The sequence below is a fragment of the Seriola dumerili genome, unplaced genomic scaffold (assembly GCF_002260705.1).
Source record: "Seriola dumerili isolate Sdu_G_001 unplaced genomic scaffold, Sdu_1.0 BDQW01000783.1, whole genome shotgun sequence".
NCBI lineage: Eukaryota > Metazoa > Chordata > Actinopteri > Carangiformes > Carangidae > Seriola > Seriola dumerili.
The window spans coordinates 8,393-27,500 of NW_019175038.1; the positions used below are offsets into that span (position 1 = coordinate 8,393).

General features: G+C 42.2%; 1 protein-coding gene across 2 annotated transcripts in view; it reads right to left on the reverse strand.

Annotated features, from left to right (window-relative positions):
* Positions 1-3,382: 3,382 nt before the first annotated feature.
* The window catches only part of LOC111236942 (phosphatidylinositol 3-kinase regulatory subunit alpha-like), a 23,262-nt gene continuing 7,536 nt past the window's right edge, over positions 3,383-19,108 (reverse strand). The window contains exons 5-17 of one of the 2 annotated variants that reach the window (XM_022765863.1): positions 19,017-19,088; positions 18,406-18,522; positions 18,099-18,297; positions 16,297-16,379; positions 11,589-11,694; positions 11,126-11,224; positions 10,418-10,598; positions 10,206-10,331; positions 8,701-8,843; positions 7,725-7,901; positions 7,550-7,624; positions 6,646-6,816; positions 3,383-5,999 (exon numbers count right to left, since the gene is read on the reverse strand). In XM_022765863.1, coding sequence (XP_022621584.1) covers positions 5,810-5,999; positions 6,646-6,816; positions 7,550-7,624; positions 7,725-7,901; positions 8,701-8,843; positions 10,206-10,331; positions 10,418-10,598; positions 11,126-11,224; positions 11,589-11,694; positions 16,297-16,379; positions 18,099-18,297; positions 18,406-18,522; positions 19,017-19,088 — 1,739 coding nt within the window. In that variant the 3' untranslated portion in view covers positions 3,383-5,809. Of the gene's footprint in view, positions 6,000-6,645; positions 6,817-7,549; positions 7,625-7,724; positions 7,902-8,700; positions 8,844-10,205; positions 10,332-10,417; positions 10,599-11,125; positions 11,225-11,588; positions 11,695-14,171; positions 14,602-16,296; positions 16,380-18,098; positions 18,298-18,405; positions 18,523-19,016; positions 19,089-19,108 lie in introns of those variants that run through there. The other variant, XM_022765864.1, reaches the window with a different exon arrangement.

Here is a 19,108-nt window from a genome sequence, read left to right on the forward strand (position 1 = left end):
AGCTAAGCATATGAACAGAGTTGTTGACCTCAGAGACATCACATATCTTTCCAAGTAAAGAAATGCTCTTTTTTCTCACCCTGTCTACATAAACAAAACTGTCAATTGTGAGTCATCAGACTCAAAACAAATCTCAGATCTAGTGAGCATCTAGTTGTCAGAATTGACAACGCTCAGGCTTAACTGTTAATAAACATTTATCATTCTTTCTGACATCTTCTACTGCAATACTACTCTTCAACATAAAAGTCTCAAAAGGGTCTTTCTGAATGATCGCACCACATGATGTTACATAAAATGGACATGACCAGGCAAAATTTGTTTGTAATTTATGATGAAAATACAAAAACAAATGCTTTGAAATTTTCTACAGGACTACAAATAGGGCAGAAAATAAATTTGAATAATTTCAAAGAAGTTTTCAGATCAGCAAATTGCTGTAATATTTTGACGTTTTAAAACAGAAAAATTAAGAATACTAAGGTTTTATAAAAGTTCAAGTGAGTACATATTTGGGAGAGTAACGCATATATATATTTGCTGTGACTTTTACAGATATTCAAGCAAGAGCTAAGCAACTTATAATTCCTTTGAACTGACAGTAAACATATTAAATGTGCAGTATAAAGGAAAATATCTAAAAAAAATTAAAAAAAAATCACTTCTATGGTCATTTTCTAAACATTTACCATTTACTAGATTAGATTAAAATATTTACAGAAATAACATGAATTAAATGATGTGTGGTCGTCAGAAGAGGACGAAGGAAGGGAAAGGAGTCTATTCAGTACATCACTCCCCCTCGTGTGATATTGCTTAAATGACACACACTCCAGTGACAAAGCAGAATCCTGCATTTACCTGTTGTTGAACTTTCCTGGCTCGTGGTCCGGACTGTAGTTGAAGCACAGGGGAGACGCGGGAACTTGTAGTAGCATTTATTTAGTGACAAACAGCCTAAAGTGCGCGTACAACTCACTGTATATTCACAGCTACACTGCTAACTAGCTAGCTAACTCTGCTCCGGTCGCCCGCCACGCACACAACATACGTACCGAGCTCTTCCTGAGAGGAGCCACGCTACGCCGGTAACAATATTCTGTCTCAAACTTTGAACACAGCTAACACAGAGCAGATAATTAATCAGTGTATTTTCCTCATTTACTTGCTTCTGCTGCCTCCCAACGGCTAGGGCGCAAGTTTAGGTTCCATAGACGTCTGCGCATGCGTGTACCGCATCATACCTGAGCTAAGAACGGTAGAACCCGATAGCTCCGCAATGTAAATTAGGTGAAGGAAGTGTCTTTTAAAATTATTCATAAATATTACCCTGCCAATCGTTATCTGTTAAAATTCAAAAGAGACATATTTGCAAACTGCGGCTTCTATGAGAATCATCCAGAAACAGTGCTGCCGTCTTTTGTTTCTATAGAAACCAAAAAAAAGAATGATAAATACTTTATAATAATACATTTGTTAAACTTACTAGCCAAATTGTTCATCCTTAAATGTAAATTAATGAATAAAAAACAAATTTGAATGTTTTTGTTAAAGGTGTGGAACAATACATAAAATTAATATCTAACTAGAATAACAAAAAGGCTCGCAAAACTATCGACATATGTGACCCGTTTATGTATTTTTGTGTAATGTACAATAAATTCCCCTGGCTCTACTTTGTTTGTTCTATTGTATAACAAACAACACTTTGGCTATCGCTAGTCACTAGTCAGATACCGGGTTTATACTCAATGCGCATGCGTAAAAGGGCTGCTGTCCTCTCCGCTTCAACAAGCTTCAGCCTTTATCAATGGACACGGTCTGATGACGTTAAATACAGCGGCTGGAAGTCAAGCTAGCTTTCAGAGACAATACCCTGCTGCCACCACAAGAGGGCAGCAAACTACATGTCAACATCAGACATCCTTTAACCACTGTGTACCATATTAATCTATTATACTCACTGCTACTACTGATCTGCCCTGAAGTCTCCTGAGTCCGTATTAGCTTCACATCAGTAAATGATTTGTTTACTTCCTGAACTAAACTCAAAAGTTAAAAATCCTGTCTCTTCTCCCCTGTGACTCCTCAGCTGTGCAGATCATTTTAACCTCTCTGATACGTCTGTCAAATATTATTTTTTTTAAATTTTATTTATTATTTCATTTATTATTTTCATTTATTATCCATCTCATTTCACATCAATATTTTTAACATGTTTTATGTTCATTATGTCTTTTCATGTGAAGCACTTTGTGCTACATTTGTTGTATGAAAGGTGACACACAAATCAAGTTTATTTTTATAATTGAGCTGAAATGATCAGCTGATAAATTAATTACAAGAATTGTGATAACTGATTAAGTGTTGGAGACCAACCATTCTCTGGTTACAGCTTCTGTCTTATACGTCTCTTAAATTTGCAGTTTTTCACCGATAAACATCCTTGTAAACTTGAGTATTGAAAAACAATCAATTTATTCTTCAGGGAATTTTCTCTAAACATTTGCAGGTTCCAGGTTCAACACTGTGTTTGTGCGACAGTAAACTCAACATCTACTGAGTTTTAGAGGGAAGGTCGGATGAATCCACTGTAATTAACATTTTTCACCATTATCTGATCATTTGTTGCCCCAGCGATGAAATCGAGAAAATAATCAGATTAACTGATAATGAAAATAATCGTTAGTTGCAGCTCCGTTGAATATCTTTGGGTTTTCATGTGTTTGGTAAAAAGACATTTGCTTCCATACTAAACATATGATCAGTTTATATGATTCATTATTACAGATTCAAGCTCTGCTGTGTTTATGTGACGTCACCAATTAGACAAAGTTGTATCGAGCAGCAGTGATTAGTCAATTAATCGATCAGTTGATCAACAGAAAATGAATTTGCAGCTGTTCTGGTAATCGAAGAATTGTTCTAGTCAGTTTTTAAGTTTTTAATAAAATGCATTTATTAATTGTTGTTGTAACGGATCCTGCAACAAAACCAGAGCTACTATACTATACTGAAACTCCCGAACTATTTTTCTCCATGACTATTTTTGATCTTGTTCTATAAGAAAACAACCTGTGTGGACAAAATATTATCTTTTACATGAGATTCTGTAAAATGAGTCTTTTACTTCTACTGTAAATACATTTAGCTGGTAATTCTTCTGTACACTTGCTGAAGCTGAATTTGAAACACAGGACACAGTATGTTTTCATTAAGGTATTACTTTTACTTAAGGATCGACCAGTGGTAAACCTAATCATTAATCATAAAATTAATCAACAGATTAATCAATAATGAAAAGAATCTTCAGTTGCAGCCATACAACACACACACACACACACACACACACACCGACACAAATAATTTGAACAAAGCAGAGACAGGAAGTTTCAGTATTTCAGTATAAAGGCCTTCAGATGATCAGACCAACTGTTTTATTAATCAGATCCTAAACAATTAACTCTTCATGACTTCTTATTTTCTAATGTTACAGGTTTTTGTTGGTTTTAATTTGAAGTGTTTTGAGTTGCTCCTCCCTCACAGAATCTACCAGGTGTCACAGACAATACTCAGAAAAATAAAACAAAACAAAACAAAAAAACAGAAAACACCAGAACTTGAAAAATTCAGGACATTTCCAAACATTTCGTAATGTGTGCTGTGAGGGCACGACCAGGTGGTTACCATGACTACAGACTCCCTCAAATTCTTGTAGACCGTCTCCTCTCCTGTACCTGGCGCCTCTTAGAGGAAGTCGAGTGTCTTTATGCACAAAAAAGAAAAATAATCCATAAAGACAAAATGTTGTGGTTTAAATCAGCCGAGCGTCGTGTCGTCCACGAGGCGTCCGGTTAAATCCAGAAGTGTTTGGATGCAAAATGAGATCCAGTTCTCGTCATTCCGGACTTACAGTCTTGATCCAGCAGGATCTTTGTGTCCGGGACCAGGACTTTGGGCTGACGGAGGTTTGTTGAAATGAAAGAATAAAGAACTCATCCGTCCATTCTGCAAAAACTAAACCAGCCACCAAAAACTATGACTCCCAACGTCCAAACGAGACCTGAAGAAACAGGAACCTGGAAAACACTGGTGGTGGGGTTTTTCGGGGTGGGGTGAGAGGGGTGGGGGAGGGGGGCTTTGGATGAGCTCGGGATGCAGGTTTTTCTCCTGATATGAAATGCGGATCAGCTGATTCGCCCTCATGTTAAACCTCGTTCAGAGTCACTCACAGTGGTTGCAAGAAGTCTCTCTCTGGATTGTCCGTCATTTTGCATCTGACATCATCATCATCATCATCATTGGTCCACAAGTGTAGCTTCAGAGACCGGTCCAGCTGTGGTTCTGTTCTGTTGAAGCGTGCTGGACCAGCAGTTCAGTGCTGTGATTAAAGGAGGAGTCATTAGTTCAGTCCAGACCAGCTCCGACCTCCGACCTCCGTACAGTACCTCGTTTCTCCACAGACAGTAAACTGGAAAATCAAAGCAGCCGCGGCGTCAAAAATCACATGGGACTCGTTTCAAACTCTGGACCTCAAGGCCACGATGGCGACGAACTCCAACCCTCAGAGACGTTCAGGGGAAAACAACGAGACTCCCTGTTTTAGTCACCATTTTTTTTTTATATGTCTACGTGACAGAGTTACTGAATTTTATAATTTTATAATAATTTCTATAAAACGGGACCTGGAGAGTCCGAGTCAAGGAAGTGGATTTTTGAGTCTTGTTCTCTAATGTTTGACGTTCAGACATCCTGTGAACCAATCAGAGCCTGAGCTGTGAGGACCGGTCCGCAACGCATAACACGACTGGACCGAAATCATCGGCTTCACTTGAACAAAGAAACGAGTCTCAAGCATTTTAAGGGAAGAAGAGCCGCGGACCAACGCGTTCACACGTCTGCTCAGATCCATGAACTCGTGTTCCTGATTTTAATTTTCCAGTTTCAGTCTGAACATTTGAAAACGCTGCAAAAAGGGATTTTGTAGAAAAACGTTAAAATTTCTCAACGTGAGGAAAAATTAAAAAAAGAACAGCTGTGGTATCGTTACTAAAACGCTTTGCTGTTGTGTTAAAATAAAATTCAAACAATACCCAGTCACACCTGAGCTCAGACAGGTGAGTGGGAGAATAAATGATGAGTCATCACTGAGGGTAAATTTACTGAATAGTGACGTTTCAGTAAAGAGACCTTTGACAGAAACATCATTATGTTTTTGTTTGCAGCCACAGATCATCGTGATCGGCAACATGCTCCTCTCATGTGTTTCTGTTCCTTCATATGATCCTTTTTTTTTGAAGGATCCATATAGTTTTACCGTATCAGGGCTTGTTTGTACCTGCTGCACAGAATCCTCCAGGTGTGGAAGAGCCAACAGGACTCGTCACAGTCGAGGTGCCAGGTGCCAGATTTAAGACGACCTTCTGTACTGACCCCTCATTTCCTCCTGGTTCATTTTATTTCACTCCTCGTAGCATGTGTCTTACCTTAGTGAACCTTAGGAACCCAGCACCAGGACTGATTCTTTTTATTGTCTGTTAAACAAAGTGCAGCTTGACGTCTGTCGTCATCGAGCCGGCTTCTCACGCCGAGCTTTAAACGTGACGCGTTCAGAGTGAAAAGCATCGTGTGGTCAGGTACTGGTCTGCGAGGAGAGACAAGGGAGGTGTTGACTTCCCTCCCGTTCATTTGGTGAGGCGTGTCGGACTAACTGGCTCGTGTTCTGGGGGGAGGGGTGGCGGTCGGGTGTGTAAACGAGGTCTGGCCGCTGGTCTGCGATGGCGGTATAAACGAGGAGGAAGTGGGCGGGTCACCGTCTCTGCTGGCTGTAGACGGGGAAGGCCAGCGTGACGTTGAGCGAGTCGTTGTGTTGGACCAGCGAGGTGTGCTGGTAGTGCAGCACCAGCTCCTTCAGGGATCCGTACAGGTTGTAGGGCTCCGCAAAACCGTAACCGGTGCTCGTCTTGTTGATGACGCAGTGTTTCACCTCTCCGTCCACCCTGAGAGAAGAAGAAGAAACTGAGGTCAGAGTGGGGTCACACAGACAGACTCAAAGTACAGACACAAACATGACGCAACACAAACTGTAATTCTCTTAAACCTTGAGCTGGTTTGTTCCCACTGTTGATGAGTAACACATGACCAGCGACTCCAAACATGGCTCCACTACAACCTTGTAAAGGACCCCCCCCCCCCAGAGGACCTCTAGAACCTCCTCAAGGAGCTCCAGAACCTCATTAATGACTACTAAAACCTCCTAAACCCATCCTCTGAACCTCTTGAATGATCACCTTACAAACAGAACCTCCTCGCTGACTACAACATCTTAAAGAACCTCAATAACCTCCTCAAAGACCTCCAGAACCTTATTAATGACCATTCGCAGAACCTCCCTCAATGACCATCTTCTGGACAACCCCTAGAACAACCTAAAGAACCTCTAGAACCCGACCATTGACCAGTAAAACCTCCTGAACGATCCTGAGAATCTCTTCAGTAAAGGACCTGTAGGCCACTGACACGGTGAATGAATGAAGGTAAGACCCAACGGAAAGTGCGTTATAAGCCTCCAGCCAGGTTTTTCCACAGTCGACAGGTAAACATCCACACACACAGGTGAGCAGACAGACAGGTGAAGAGACTTACACCACGGAGCAGGCGTAGCAGCCCGGTTTGCTGCTGTCTCGGACCAGGAAGGTGCCGTCTCGCTTCCCTCGGAGCAGAGACTCGGCCTGACTGCGGTTGATGTTTCCCAGACGCCACAGTCGCTCGTCGTGGTGAGGAAGGTCCTCCTCATCCTCCACCATACTGTACTCGCTGTGGGGAGGAGGACATGTTAGCCACACAAGGTCTCACATTTTCATTCTATGACTATTGTGGCCAAATATAAACAGAATCTTTCCTCAACTAATTAAATATAGAATTATAGAAAAACTTTGGTTGCACTTTACTTTTATACTGTATTCTAACTTTGAGAACAGACACACATTGAGGTGAGGACAAGTGTGAACCTCAGTGAGTCCTACAGAGGCTGCTCCAACTGTTCACCTGTCTGCTGTACAAGGTGAACGGCGCCCCCTTGTGGTGAATCACAAATAAAACTGCTAATGAAAGCGACAACGCTGTGCTGTCTTGAGGTAGTCCTGCAACTTTTACATCTTTTAATTCTTTTAACTGGTCCTCTAACCAGCTTTTTCCAAAGCTTTCAGCCACATCTCATTGTCTTCCTCAGTCTTGCTAAGTGATTGTTTCATGTCTTGAGCGCAGTGGCCTCTGAAGTCATGACGGTTATAGAGATGGGCTGCGTCCCAATTCAGGGGCCATTTGAAGACTGATTGCGTCACAGCGGTGGGACTAGACTGTCCCATTTCAAATACGTCCTTTTCCTGGACAACAAAGTTTCCAACATGTGGATCCTTCGTGAAACACAAAGAAGTTACACTTTGTGTTTTCAATCAAACGCGTTAGAGGTCGGCTCAGTGGTGTCACTTCCTGCCACAGTGTCAATGTGTCTTTACATCCAGACACACGTTCGATGGTTCAGACTTACTCCTCTGTGGTTTCGTTCTTCAGACCGAGCCACTCGTTCAGTTTCCTCTGACGGACTCCCTTCTGTGTCAACCACCTGAGAAACACACACAGAAACACACAGCAGCTGTTAGTACAATGTGTCGTACTATACGGTTTTGATTTGACCTGTGTGTTTGCGTCCGGGTGTGACCTACATGAGGTACTGGTCCCTGGTCTTGCGGAGCTGGATCAGGTCTGGTTTGATGCTGTTCATCTTCTTGTCGATCTCTCTGTAGTCGGCGGCCTGTTTCTTCAGATCCACCTCCAGGTGGCGCTTGCTGTCCACGATCTCACTGATGCGAGACTTCAGCTTGTCGTAGTTCTCCATGATCCTTTAGAGAGAGAATAAAAAATCTAATTATGTGTCTGAAGAAGAAGAAGTTGATGTAAGAATTTACTTCAGCATTTAAAAACCCTCTAACCTCTTATTATACATTTTGTATTTGAGTTGTGGTCTTTTGGTATTTGTTAGTTGTGTTACATCATTAATTCATCATTTGTTTCTTTCCAATGCTGAACTAGTTTGCACATGAAAGCTCCATATTTTCCTCTTCTTCTGTGTTTTATTTCAAGTGTTGATCGATAATGGCTGACTGTTTTCTGAGTGATCCAATAAAAATATAGCAGATTTCAGGTAAAAACACTCAGAGAAACCAAATCCTGCAAGGTTTGGATGGTGGGTCCAGGTGGGCGGGGCTTGGTGACTGCTTTGTTGTGACATCACAAAGTTCCAGAAGTCCTGACGGCTGGTTTTAAGGCTCAGTTTCTGAATACAGGCTGTGTGCATTTCTCTGTGGACTGAGGCTTTGATACTTTCACAGTATTAATATAGAAGCTAGAGCTGATCTATAATCACACTACACATGGACACAGACCTTCAGACTGGATGGGACCTTTAATGTAGACACAGTCTGAATCACCAGAGAGCTGGACCTCAGGACGGACACTGGTCCCTGTAAATTCATCAGACCTGACAACAAACCTCCTTTCAGCTTCGGACTAAATTCACCAGCAGGTGTTTCTTCCTGCAGGCTCTGTTGCTACGGCAGCCAGGCCCCCTTCAAATATATATATATAAATTAGTGGGTTTTAAAGGTCTCCGTCTCAGTTGCCTTGGCAACAGCCTCCTACCTCTGGATCTCCTTGTCGTTGCCCTCCCGGCGAAACTTCTCGATGTACTCTTTGCTGAAGCGCTCCTGAGTCTGACACTGCTCCTCGAAGATCTTGATGGTCTCGTTGAACGCCTCGATGGCCGTCCTCTTCATCTGGATCTCCTGAGGGACGGAGACGGACACGCGTGACACGGGCGTGAGCAGAAGTTGTAATTACCACAGTGATTTTGGATTGACTGAAAATACGATACAAAAATCTACAGAAATGAAAACCTATTTATTTAATTTGGCTTTTAATCAATTACCTCATATTTTACTTTTCTTGCAGGTTCCTGGTTTTATTTTCATTTACATATTCTATCATCTACTGTATTTCTACTGTGAGTGAGAGGTGACAGCTCCACCTGGTGGTGTCGGCCTGTTACTGCAACAATGTGAGCATGATGAACTACTAGTGGCATTAGGAAGCCTCAGTTTTGGTACCAATACCAAATCGATATCCTTATCAATAATAACTCATAACTAATGTGATAAATATACATGTCTTTACTTGGTCAGCCACAGATATCTTTAATTGAAATAAAATTAAAAAAAAAAAAAAACAGTTTTCATCTGGTAAAATTAGGATTTAAACCAGGATCTGATCAGAGGACGAGTAACACGGTTTGAATCATCAATCATTGAATCATTCAGAACTTCAGTTTGTGTTTCTGCTGATTTAAGAAAAACTCAATCGTTTTTAAATACAACATGTGTCCATAGAGCCAGATATCAGTGACAGTGGACACTGATCTAAGAGATGAATCTCTGGCTGCGAAATGACTCGACAACGTGAAGATCTGATGAACAACAGGTCACATGAAGAAGTGACAGCTCTACTCCGGAGATTTTTCAGCTTCTAAAACCTGTTTGTACCTAAGTTGGTGGATATAAGCGAGTTTAATAGTGACTGACTCCTTTTACACCATCAGACGGGTTTACCTTTCTGTTCTGATGTCACATGACCACAGAGCGCACACAGACGCAGGAGAGAAACAGTGAGCTGTAGCCGCTCATCCTCCGTGTGAGACGCTTCGATCGGTGATTTAAAAATGGCTGCAGCTCAGTGTTTCATCCCCGAGCGCAGTGTAGCCGCCGTGTTTCTGGTTTAACAGCACCGTGCTGGACAGGTGACAGGTGTGTCTACAGTGTCTGTCTCTGAAAGACGTCACAGCACAGAAAACAATAAATTCACTATTCCCCTGTCTACAGAGTGGACATGCAGCAGCAGCAGCAGACTCAGTGCTGCTGGGCCTTTACGACACAGACGTGTTGGACATGTTGTTATTTTAATGTTTAAATACAAACAGCCACTTGGTGAAATGACTTCAGGTTGTTTTATTACCTTCTGAACATGTTCAGCACATTTTAACAACACTGTGATGATACTGACAGCTGATCATTCTGGTCACTATAATCCTGACACTACATCTCCTCACCGTGTCATGTCTAATCTGCAGTGTGCTGTAGTGCGGTGTATCGTACCTGCGACGTCCTGGTGTACTCCTCATACAGCCGGTCGTACTCTCGGTTCTTCTCCTGGTACTGCAGGTGATACTCGTGGAGCTTCTTCCCCACAGCTTCAATACTGTCCTCCTTCACCACCTGGTCCTGAGCAAACACAACCACACAACGTCCAGTCAGACGACTCAACAACCGGCACAGGAGGAGCAGAACGCTCGGACAGCGGGACAGACCTGCTGGTGCTTGGAGACTGGGTAGAGCAGCTTGACGTCCAGTTTGGGGTTGTACTGGGCCAGAGACTCGTGGCGGTAATGGTTGATCAGCTCCACCACCGAGCTGAAGGTCAGCGGGTCGGAGAAGCCGTACTTCCCCTCCCGATGGAAAATCTTTATCAGTTTGTTGTTGCCTCCTTTCCTGCAGGACGTCACAACAAACCAAATATTATATATCATATATTGTAATGTTGATCCAGACAAACTGAGGTCTGACTGATGTGACGGTGAAGTTAGCCGAGAAGAATTCAGAAATATTAAAACATTAATACTGATGTTTTTTCCTTCAAACCCTGCAGACGTCTGATTCTTCATTAATAATTCAATTATCATTCTAGTAAAATATTTCATTACAATCAGACGACCCTTATAAAAGGATTTATAAATGGTTAATAATCAGGTGATTATTTCTGTTGTAAACACTTTATAAATCATAAATAAACAATTAGAAACAAGTTATAACAGTTTTCCTGCAGGCTCATTATTACTGCTCATTAATCTGACTAATGAGTTACAACCATCTGTAACAGGTTAATAAACGGTGATGTGTTTGACACTTTACTTTAAGGCTGTTTTCACCAGTTATAAATGGCGGTAAGTCATGAGTCAGATCAATGTTAATGTTTGACCACGTGGACGTGAGCGAGGCGACGGCGTCGGACAGTTCACCTCAGAGTCAGAGTGTAATCTCCGTGCATCTTCGTGGAGGCGTCTCGGACCAGAAATGTACCGTCAGCTGTGTCTCTCAGCTTCTCGTTCACCTCCTCTCTGTAAATATGGACGACATTAAGATTTTAACAGTAGTACTACTTTTATCGATACTGCTGATCGGTACTTGTGTACGTGTGTATTTTACATGGACATCTGTGGACAGGTGTTACATTAGATCAGGGCACAAGTTCTATAAAAAATAAATGTTAAATAAAATAAAGACATGTCTGTTCTCATGTCTACAGGATGGAAACTGTACAAGTGAATTTAACCTGGAAACCTAGATTATAAACTCATCATTCATTTTTTGTAGGATTGATTTTTTAGTTCCTTCCTTTAATTGTTCAGGTTTAGCTTTTAGTCTGTATACATATATATATATATATATACACTGTATATATCTGATATATGTGTGTGTTACCTGGAAATGTCTCCCCAGTACCACTCGGCGTCCTGCAGAGCCATACTGTTGTTAAAACTACTGGAAGCTGCTGGAGTCGACGACTTCACTGGTTTAGGAGGTAAAGCTGAAAAGACACAATCAGACAGAGAGAGAAATTAAAACGGTCAGAAAATAACTTTGTTTCCTTCATTAGCATCGGCTGCTTAATGCAAACCTGAAAACTGTTTTAAATTCTCCACATCTAATCGTTCTAATAAAATCTGTGGAGGCACCGATACATTGGCCAATAATAAGAGCATGTCACAGATTTAAAGCTCCACGTTTCTTCTTCTTCTGTGTTTTATTTGAAGTGTTGATCCATCAGAAGATATAAAAACCATCTCAGTGTAGTTTTACATCTCCTCTCTCAGGCTTCTCTCTGGAGCTCTAGTAACAACAGGTCTGTGAGCCAATCAGAAGAGAGGAGGCTCTGAGCCTCTCTTCTGATTGGCTGACTGTTTTCTGAGTGATCCAATAAAAATAAAGCAGATTTCAGGTAAAAACACTCAGAGAAACCAAATCCTGCAAGGTTTGGATGGTGGGTCCAGGTGGGCGGGGCTTGGTGACTGCTTTGTTGTGACATCACAAAGTTCCAGAAGTCCTGACGGCTGGTTTTAAGGCTCAGTTTCTGAATACAGGCTGTGTGCATTTCTCTGTGGACTGAGGCTTTGATACTTTCACAGTATTAATATAGAAGCTAGAGCTGATCTATAATCACACTACACATGGACACAGACCTTTACACTGGAGGAGCTTTAAATGGGGAGGTTTGCCCACACCACTAATTACTTTAGGTTGTTAATCTATTTGACTCTTACTTTGACTGTTTCCTGTTGTATTTCCTGTGAATGCTCTGATTCAGGAAACTCTCTTAAACGTAATTCAATTTATTTGTTACATAATGTGGAAGTGTGGGAAAAAAAATGACTGGCTTGAAAAAGTCTGCTGATGTTTATGTGACGCTTCAACAGTGCAAGTTAGTAAAAATCAAGCGTCCATCTTCCAGGTTTTACGTCTTTTTAGGACCAAATTTCAGCTTTGGCTGCAACTAATGACTATTTCTATTTTCACTTAATCTGCAGACGGTGAACTCATCAATTATCCAAACTCAAAGAATGTTTCATTTGCTATTAAACGAGATAAAAAACCTTCAGATTTGAGAAGCTACAACCAGCAAATACTAAAGGATTACTAATCAAAAAATCAATTAACTGACTGATTGTAATTACAGCTCTAATTACAACACAGTATCAGATACTGAGAATTACTATAATAATTGATTTCCCCATTTTATATCAGTTTTTCAATGTCCAGTTCTTCTCACTGCGGTTAACAGCCAATCACATCCCTTGATAATGGAGCCAATCACTGAGCAGGTGTTGTTGGGTCACAGCACTCCACAGCAGTGCACTGAAGGTGACTCAACACACCTCCTTGTGGGAGGTCTGCGCTCTGCTCGGCACATTTTCACAGTTTTGTATTTAATCAAATTAAGCGACGATTAACGAGAACAGGCTCGTCCCATCGTTTCGGTGTCATGACCAAAGTCTATATGGTCAGTCTATATATGTGGAGCTGAGACCTTGGTTTATTGCAAGCATACGCTCACCCACCTGTCACTCAAAGAGGCCACGCCCCTCAATCCTCCATAACCTTAGTCCCCAATAAAATGTAAACAGGTGAGTTACAGTATATAAACAGGTGTCATGAAGGAGGAAATTAGCTCTAGAGACACAAACAGTTTTTGTACCAGGCTGTAAACATGTTTATTTCTGCTGTAAAGTTGGACATTTTAACATGGGAGTCTATGGGGACTGACTCACTGTTGGAGCCAGACTCTAGTGGTCGTTAGAGGAACTGCAGCTTCTGGTTCTTTGTGTTGGTGCTTCATGTTTCAGCCTCGGAGGTTGCAGCTTGGTAACGACGCTACAGCTTCAACGATCAGCTTATCAATTGATTCATCGATCAATGGTGAATGAATCAGCAGCTATTTTTCTGTTTAAATAAAGATTTCAAACGTTTGTTGGTTGAAGTTTCTCAGATGATTCTTTTGTCAGATCTGATGGTAAAATGAAGATTTTTTGGTTTTGGACTGATGGTCAAATTGAAAAAAAAAAAGAAAGATTATATTTCATCATCTCGGACGCGGCTCACTGTTTTCTGATCTGTTTTATTATCGACGGAGAAATTAATCAAGAGAATAATTAGATGAATTTATAATGAAAAGAATCAGTTGGAGCCAAAATGTTTTCTTAACCACACTGCTGCTGAGATTAAATGTGTGTGTGTGTGTGTGTGTGTGTGTGTGTGTTGGCGTCTGTGACTGACGTTTACCTGTAACATCCAAACCTGAGGGTTCACACAGATGTTTACGTGTAGAAGTTTTGATTTCTGTCAGTGTAGATTTAATTAAATAACTTAACTCATTAGTCCAAACAACATTTCACAAAATGGCTCAGGACAATGAGCAGGAGCCTCCACATCCATCTTATGTGCTGTGAGTCAGACTGCCAGCAGGTGTCGGTTCCCTCTAACGGCTCAGGTTCAGGTCTGAGCTCCTACCTGGACTCTGCATGTTAATGTAGCAGAGGATTTTGTCTCGTCCTCCCCTCGGCGGCTCGGCCTCGGCCCTGCCTCCCTCCTCTCGCTCCATGTCGGCCTCTAAACTGTCGCCCGCCTCCGCGGCGCCTCAGAGGTGAAATGAAACGCGGATCCTTCTTTTCTGGATCTCATGGTCTCCTGCCTTCAGCCGAGCGCTCCGGTCCTGCCTCGAAAAAACTGACGTCATCTGGAAGGAAACGGGTCCAGCTACATTTTCCTCACTGAGCCGTTCGTCTCTCTTTTCGACTCTTCCTCTAATTTCTACTCGACCGCACTGATATCCTCTCTCTCTCTCTCTCTCTCACTCCGTCTGCACCTTCAGGTAGATCTCTTACAATTCCACCTTCGCTGAGACTCTGCAGAGAAACTATCAGAAAACATTTTCCCAGCATTCATCAGATTTCAGCCTCGTCTCCTCTTCAGTTGTTCAGACGTTTAAAACGACGCAACTTTCTCTCCGTCTGCCTCCCTCTCTCTCTCTCTCTCTCTCCCTCAGCCTCAGTTCAAAGCTCAGGAGAGCAGCTTGGAGATGTGTGACATCACCGTTGCCCCCAGCCAATCCTGCGATGGCAGTGATATCACCGAGGCAACACCCCCCTCCCCTCCCCTCTTCTCCTCTCTCCTCTGCTGCATCTCTCACTCTGTGGATGGATGATGTCATCGTTTCAGCTGCCGCTCAGCCTGACCGACCGACTGATCCACTGACTGACTGAGTTACTGTTACTCAATTCATCAGACGCTTCATTATCGATTCATCTGCCGATCATCTTTCTGATTACCTGAATAGACACGTGTCATCTTTATTAAGTTTGTTGTATTAACTCATAATAATTCACCTGCTTCTGAAGGGGTTAATGCCTCCACTGTACAGAGCTGTGTATTGTTCTTATTGTGTGTATAAGAAATGTGTCCACAGCAGAGGTTCATAACCTTTTAGACTCTTTGAGACTAAGAGACAACAGCCAGATGGACGTGGAGTTTATAACCATATGAATGAGACAAATATTAGACCCGTAAAACCAAACGTGCCTTATCATCAGTAACACTGGACACAGGTTTCAGATTCATACCCGACACTGAAGAACATAAAAACAATGTTCTGTTAAAACTCTCAGCCGCAGCTACAACAACTCTGTCTAATTAAAATACAAAGAGTTTTGAATTAAACGAGGAACTCTCAGATCAGAGAATGAGATAACGAGGTCACAGAGCTCATCATCTGATATTTGACTCGTACGATTGAGCAACAGCTGCGACGTTATGACAGTGACACAGATCCAGCGTGACGCTGCTTCACGGCTGTTAGAGGAACTGAAAACGACCTTCGAGGAAATCAAGTGACATCTGAATGATTCAGTTCACACAGAGAACAGTCACAGACGACCATAAACAGCTGTCCTATAAAACACTGAGAGCCTTTGAGTCCATTTCTCAAAGCTCCTCCAGTGTAAAGGTCTGTGTCCATGTGTAGTGTGATTATAGATCAGCTCTAGCTTCTATATTAATACTGTGAAAGTATCAAAGCCTCAGTCCACAGAGAAATGCACACAGCCTGTATTCAGAAACTGAGCCTTAAAACCAGCCGTCAGGACTTCTGGAACTTTGTGATTTCATAACAAAGCAGTCCCCAAGCCCCGCCCACCTGGACCCACCATCCAAACCTTGCAGGATTTGGTTTCTCTGAGTGTTTTTACCTGAAATCTGCTATATTTTTATTGGATCACTCAGAAAACAGTCAGCCAATCAGAAGAGACGCTCAGAGCCTCCTCTCTTCTGATTGGCTCACCGACCTGTTGTACCTGGGGCTCCAGAGAGAAGCCTGAGAGAGGAGATGTGAAACTACACTGAGATGGTTTTTATATCTTCTGATGGATCAACACTTCAAATAAAACACAGAAGAAGAAGAAAATATGGAGCTTTAAAAAACTATATTAATATTAACAGCTGAAGGGAAGAAATTAATGTTTCAGTGACACGTTCAGGTAAATTTGTCTTCAACAATCCTTTCTGTCTCCAGTCACAGAGTCAGGTGTGTGTGTGTGTGTGTGTGTGTGTGTGTGTGTGTGTGTGTGTGTGTGTGTGTTACCTGGTGCAGCCTGGTTCATGTTGAGCTCGCTGGTTATCAGAACCTCCAGGACCTGAACCAGAGGATCCAAACCGGACTCCGACCTGAGCAGACACACGGAGACTCAACAGTCAGATTCATCAACATCACTCACTCACACAGAGGACGTTTGAACCTTGTTGCTCCTGGAGTTTTTGTTCGAGCGTCTCAGGAAGACTCATAAGAGACACAAAGAGAAAACGGCTGTAAGTTTTTGGTGCCGCTGACTTTCAGTGAAACATACACTTCCTGTTCTCATGATTCATGTTATTCACATTATCATCATATTACTCATTATAACATCAACTTTCTCATACATTTTTTAAAATTTGCCAAATGAAGTAATGAACAGAAACATCCTCTTTTCCCTCGTCTCCCCTGTAAACTGTTGGCCGTCAATTAAGACATAAAAAATTAAAGAAAAAGTTTTTTTAAAAAGTTAAAAATGTTTATAACTATAAATTGAATAACACCGGGGACTTCACCTTCAGACGTCCCTGAATGTTTCTGCATCATATCTCGAGGAAAAGAAAATCTAGCTCTGACTGAGGGGAGGGTGATGTGACCAACATCTATCAGTGCTTGTAACTTCATATCACGATACAGTAATTCTGTAAATTTAATTAGGAAATGGTTTAAATTGACCGAAACGTCCTCACAACATGAGTCAGACTGCTTTTAGTTACAACTTCCTTTCCCTTGTCTTGGGTTGGTCACACCCAGGATGCTCTGTATTTACAATTTCATCCTCTTGTCACTCTCTTCTTCTGTGGTGGTTGGAAAACATGAAGCTCAGATGTGCACCGCCACCAACCACTGTGACTGCCACTGTCACATCCTGCTGCCAGGATCACGTCACCTACAGAGGCAGCTGGATCCAGGACTTAGTGGAAACCGTGTCGCCAAATCTCTATCATCATATCACCCAACCCCACCTCCAGGTGTGACTTCCTGTTCCTGCAGCATTTAAAAAATCTAAATCAATGCTTTTTAAGACCTTTGTAAGACCGAACAACGTCTAAATGATTTCTTTTACTCAGACTTTTGTTTTTGTTCTCTGGTAAACGATGTTTTAAAATAGAGGCAGAGCAGGAAACTCAGTTCAACATCTAAACACCTGCAGCAGCAGCAGCAGCATTAAAGAACCACACCAGTCATTTTGCACATTGGTAGAAATAACTATTACTTCCTATTACTGCTAAACATTTTCTAAATCCTACTTCAAGATTAATTCATATGAACTTTTAGATAATCAGGTGTCAGCGTTTTATAGTTCAGACTTTTATTATGCACAATGACTTTTTATTTTCTCACAAAGAATGACCTAATTATCTACCTGGAGTTTTATGCCAAACGATTAGCATGACGTCACCACTACAAATTTACAGTAAATATGAGACATTTTAAGTCCTTATTTTCTGATATTTTAATTTCAGTGACCTGCAGGAACGCTGTGACTTTCAGTCTGTTTGAGCTCGAATAGTTTGAATTTGAGAAAAACATTTCTGACCTTTTTGCCTAAACTTAACCATCTCTGACCTGATCCACCAGACTGGTGTTTTTACAGGAAGCTGGTTGGAAGGAGTCTCCGCCCCTCAGCCAAAACCAACAGAACCAATTCCATCTTCAAAATAAAAGCACAAACGTTTTGCTTCCCTTTTGAATAAAATAAAAACAACTGGACATCATTTCTGCTTTTATTACTATTTGTGTGTGTGTGTGTGTGTGTGTGTGTGTGTGTGTGTGTGTGTGTGTGTGTGTGTGTGTGTGTGTGTGTGACTGACCCTGCAGTCTGTCTGAACAGCAGTGGACTGAAGCTCTCCGCCAGGTTTCGGGGGCTCAGCTGGTTTCTGGAACCGTGCAAACAGAGTCGGGCGAGGTGTCGGACCACGCTGAGCAGAGTCAGGCCGTACTGGGCCGGGCAGGCCGGCGAGCTCGCCACACCTCGTAGCACCTGGGCGCAGTCCTCTGGGTCTCGGACCTCTGCGGACGGAGACAGGAGAACAGAACTGTGAATAAATAAACCACTTAAAACAACAAGTCATTTCAGAACCGCCGGGACGAGGCGGCTGCGGTCTGCTTTCTGCTGACCTTGCACTGCGTGGATCATGTCGGCCTGCAGCGTGGAGGGGAGGACAGGACCAGGGAGGTCCAGCAGGAACCGAACCACCCCGTCACACAGGGACGACACCTCCAGCTGCTCTAGGTCTGAAAACAAACACACCTCAGTTTAAGAGACAACGATCAACCACAGTTTCCTACAAGATAATAATTAAAGATTTTGATTATAAAGCAGGACTTCTGGAACCTTGTGACCCACCTGGACCCACCATCCAAACCTTTACATGATTTGGTTTCTACCTGTGTTTTTACCTGAAATCTGCTTTATTTTTATTGGATCACTCAGAAAACAGTCAGCCAATCAGAAGAGAGGCTCAGAGCCTCCTCTCTTCTGATTGGCTCACTGACCTGTTGTTACTAGAGCTGCAGAGAGAAGCCTGAGAGAGGAGATGTAAAACTACACTGAGATGGTTTTTATATCTTCTGATGGATCAACACTTCAAAATAAAGTGAAGACGTGTCAAATATGGGACCTTTAATTTGAAGTCTCCTGTCTCTCACCAGCATTTCTATGTGTGAATGAGGTTTACTGTTGTCATGATAAAAAACATGACATGATCCAGTTTGAAGTGAGTCCTCACCAGTGTCGGCCAGCTGCCGGGTGTCCAGACCTCCTCCATTCACACTGCGATACACGCCGGGACTGTCCAGACCTGCAGCGACACAGACCAAC